This window comes from Chrysochloris asiatica, unplaced genomic scaffold (assembly GCF_000296735.1).
Source record: "Chrysochloris asiatica unplaced genomic scaffold, ChrAsi1.0 scaffold00035, whole genome shotgun sequence".
Classification (NCBI taxonomy): Eukaryota; Metazoa; Chordata; class Mammalia; order Afrosoricida; family Chrysochloridae; genus Chrysochloris; species Chrysochloris asiatica.
Window position 1 is genome coordinate 16,000,402 of NW_006408553.1, and position 4,143 is coordinate 16,004,544.

General features: G+C 37.4%; 1 protein-coding gene across 1 annotated transcript in view; it reads right to left on the reverse strand.

The window, feature by feature from the left end:
* LOC102837799 (potassium channel subfamily U member 1-like) overlaps nt 1–4,143 on the reverse strand; it is a 285,478-nt gene that overhangs the window by 232,184 nt on the left and 49,151 nt on the right. The window contains 1 exon segment of the mRNA XM_006859999.1: nt 2,893–2,968. Coding sequence (XP_006860061.1) covers nt 2,893–2,968 — 76 coding nt within the window.

Here is a 4,143-nt window from a genome sequence, read left to right on the forward strand (position 1 = left end):
GCTGTAGCCCCATTTTAGGTATTCCAATCAGTCATAGGCAGAAGACAGACTTACAAGCCTTCTAGTGTGGTGTTTCTGACTATTCCTTTCTCTCCCTCTCCAGTGTCTACTCTATATTTAGGTATGTTTTTTAAAGGCTCATGTATGTGATTTCCCTTTGCATGCTTAAAACGACTAAAGAAATTACATTTTCTTTCAAACAAATTGTGTAGACACTGCTCTTTCATCTTCTGGCATTGACTTATGCAGCAGGGAAATATGAGGCTAGTTCTTTTTTTTGTCCCCCCTTGTATAGAACTTGCTTTGCTATTCTTGGATTCACACCTTCTCATTAAATTTCAGTAGCTGTTTCAAAGTATATTTGGAGTCCGTAATTTAGGATCATTTTTCCTAAATACTGAATGTTCTTTAATATGTATATTCAAGGTGTGGCACTGTAAGAAAAGCACCATAAGGTCAGTGGTTCAAACTCTACAGCTGCTCCTTGGAAACACTATGCAAATTCACTATGAGTTGGAAATGCCTTGATGGCACTTAACAACAACAATGGTTCAGCTCATTTCAGCTCCTGCTACTATTTAATACTATATTCTCTAAAACTTTGCAAATCTTATTTTAATTATTGTTTCAACTTTATCTTAACCCTATTTGTATTTCAATTGTGGAGGATTTTTCTAAATGTTTCCTTTGCTACCTAGGGTAATTATCTTGTATTCTAATAACTATTGTATTATGAAACTTTTTCTATACTGATATCTTTCTGCTCTTGACCACAACCCTTGCTATTTTAGCAGAACTTACATACTTTATTCCTTTCTGATTAATCTTTGATTGGTATTAACTTTAAAGAATAGTATTAAAATGGAGTTTTAATGAGTTGTGAAAATCATAGCTTTTACTTTGGTTTGTTCCAATAGCCTTTCATCAAATCTCCTATTTCACTCTGGGATATAACTTTCTTTGGTTTCATATTCCAGAATTTTATGTGGCTCATAATGGAACCCCATAAACTGTCTGGTTGTTTCTCCTTCTGCATGCATCCACAGGGACACACATTCACATGTTAGAGGTTCTAACCAAAAGGCTTTTATGCTTCAGGGGGCCTGTGTACAGTCCAAGAACACATGTTCTTTATAGGAAGCAGCTATTCTTAAACTAGGATTGTTGGCATCCTGGCAGAACAGAATGGCCATAAACTTTTATTTTACCAAACAATTTGTTACAGCAGTTTTAGATTCATGGTCGAAGAAACTGAGGCCACTCGGAGAGGTAAAGCAGAGTTTCAGATTTTATTAAGCCGGCTGACTCAGAGGAGCTAATTTCTCCAGATTCTGAGCTCTGAATGGAGGGCAACAGGGGCCTATATGGGGTCAGAGTCAGGGAGGGGCCAGGCATACTTGTTTGAGGGCAGGGGGAAAACCAGGACAATCAGTCCCATTCGGTAACCTGATTAGCATTCTAGCTTATCTCTTGGGTGGGGAAGATTGGTCCAATTCAGTAACCTGATTAGCATTTTAGCTTGCCTCCTGGGCAGAGAGGGCAGTGAATTATTTTTACTTTTTCCTGTTCAAATTAAGAAATTAAGGTATTTATGTGCACTCCCCACAAAATTTAATTACTTAAATAAAAAATAGAAACATAATTAGGTCAAGTTAAATATGCCTGAATGCCATATTCAGTGAGGATTCTCCTTTGGAACCTCCATTGAAGATAGAATGTATATCCTGTTTTGGTTTCTCCCTTAGTATACTATTGGCTAGTATTATATTATTTCCAACAGGAATACTGGATGCTTCTTCCTTGGGAGGTTCATGATCCTAGGTCCAATCATCTAGATCCAAGGATTCACCTTTACCTCTGTGACAATTCTTTTCAGGGACTCTCTCCCTCCTGCTCGAGTGCAGCTGAAATAAGGAACTTCAGATTTCCTGGAGGTTCATAGTTTTTATTGTCCATCTGATATGTTTCTTGATTGGTTGAAGATGGTAAACTGTTTTATTTTTTAAGGCTATTGCTTTTCATTAATTCTGAGAAAAGCAATAAATAAAACATGGCTTTCACTATACTTTTTACTTTATTTTTCTCAAGGGTATCTACAGGCTGCTTCACCCTACTTCAACACTTCATTTTTTGCATAGCGTAGTGGCTACAGTTCGGGCTGCAAGCCGCAAGGTCAGCAGTTTGAAACTACCAGATGCTCCGTGGGAGAAAGATGAAGCTTTTCTGCTCAACCTCAGAAACCCTATGCAAGGTCACTATGAGTTGGAACTAGACTCCACTGCACATAACAACAACAGCAACAATGACTATTCAACTGTCCTCAAGTAGTAAAATCAAGGAATGCCTTTTCTATTGTTGAAATTCAGTTACTACATTGTGGATTATGTGGGATAAGAATTAGCCTCTCAGTAGGCAAGCCAGGCATCTATGTATATGCAGATTGGTTTCTGGAGAACAAAGAGAGCTCCAATGCTCTGCCTTTGAAACTATACAGTTCTTTCTCAAACTCTTTTATAAATCTTACATCCTCCAATCCTTTTAATTTCTTTGACTTAAAACTTTGCATTCTTTGTTAAAATTCTAGAACCCCTATGAATATATAAGGATACACTTTAGGATACACTTTATCCATTGCTTTTACTTTTGCAGGGTTAGCTTTTTAAGTCTTATTCTAAGAGCAGGTTTTGAAGTAAGAAGGAAGAACATGAGTATAGCAAATAAATATTTGTGAGAATTATGAGGGTGAGAAAACCAAGAAAGGAGACATACAAAGATAAACCTTACATTGGGTCTTAATGGTAGAGACAGGTACTCAGAAGTTTCAATTCCATTTTTCAAAGAAAGACCATTGATTCTGACTAGCAACAGTAGGGACTGTGATGAAATGCTTACCAGGTGAATGAATCCTGCAGCAGTGAACCACGTACTGAGAATTATTGATATGAGTTTGGAAAACTTCACTAAGCTACTGGAGAAAGAAAGACAAAAAGCTGTTGAGTCTTTTTATAGGTTACAGAATGGCACAAATGCCTTCTTCGCTAAGGTCTTGCTACGCAAACTGTGATTCATAAGCCAGCAGACATTGTGTCACTTAGGAGAATGTTAAAATGCAAAATTCCAAAACCCACCTGTCATCTATCATCTATGCATCTGCATTTTTACAAGATCCTCACCTTAATTTATATACACATTAGAGTGTGAGACACACATTAGAGTGTGAGTCCTAAGACACCAAGTCACACTTGTTAAAGAAGTTTGGATTTTTGCTGTGATATCACTAGCTTTATATTGCTCTTAGCAACATATTCTCTGTTGTTATTATTAAGTGTCTTCGATTTGGTTCCAACCTGTAGCGACCCTGTATATAGTTTCCAAGAAGCGGCTCCTTAGCTTGAACCACCGATCACACAATTCAAACCGACTTGGCAGTCCAGCACATTAACCCACAGTGCCACATGTAAATCATTATAAAATCGTTTAATAGATTTCCACATTGTCTCAGAAATTGTACAAAATGCATTATCACAGGCATCCAGAAAGTGGGATGGCAAAATGAAAATTTGAGATCACAAAAATGTAAGAGTCATATTGCTGAACAGGAAACAGGATCCTTGAGTGAAGAGGATCAGAGAAGCCCCACCTCTGTGGTTCTCAGGCAGGACCCACCTGTCACACACAAAACACTTTTCCCATTCTGATTTTCCTACAAGGTATTAACACTTCAAAATGAAATCCACCTGACCTGCAAAGTTCTATGCTTCCAGTCAGAACATAAGGGGGATTCAAACGTTAGAAGTGTAGCTACCCAAAGGCAGCATGGTTGTTGTTGTTGTAAAGGTCTGTTGAGTCAGTGTAGACTCATAGTGACCCTGTAGTAATTTGCATTTTTTCTTTTTAAACATTTAGGTGACTTTATTTCTATAAGCAATCATTCATGGCTGCTATTGGGCTACTCTGCTATTCATAAGATTTTCAGTAACTAAATATTCAGAAGTAGTTTGTCACTCCATCTTCCTTTTTTTTTTTTTTTTTCAATGCAGAAAGCATCAAAAGAAGATGAATGGAATACACACAGTCACTGTGCCAAAAGGAAATGGTTGATGTTCAACCTTTACAAGAGGTAGCATATGATCAAGAGCCAAT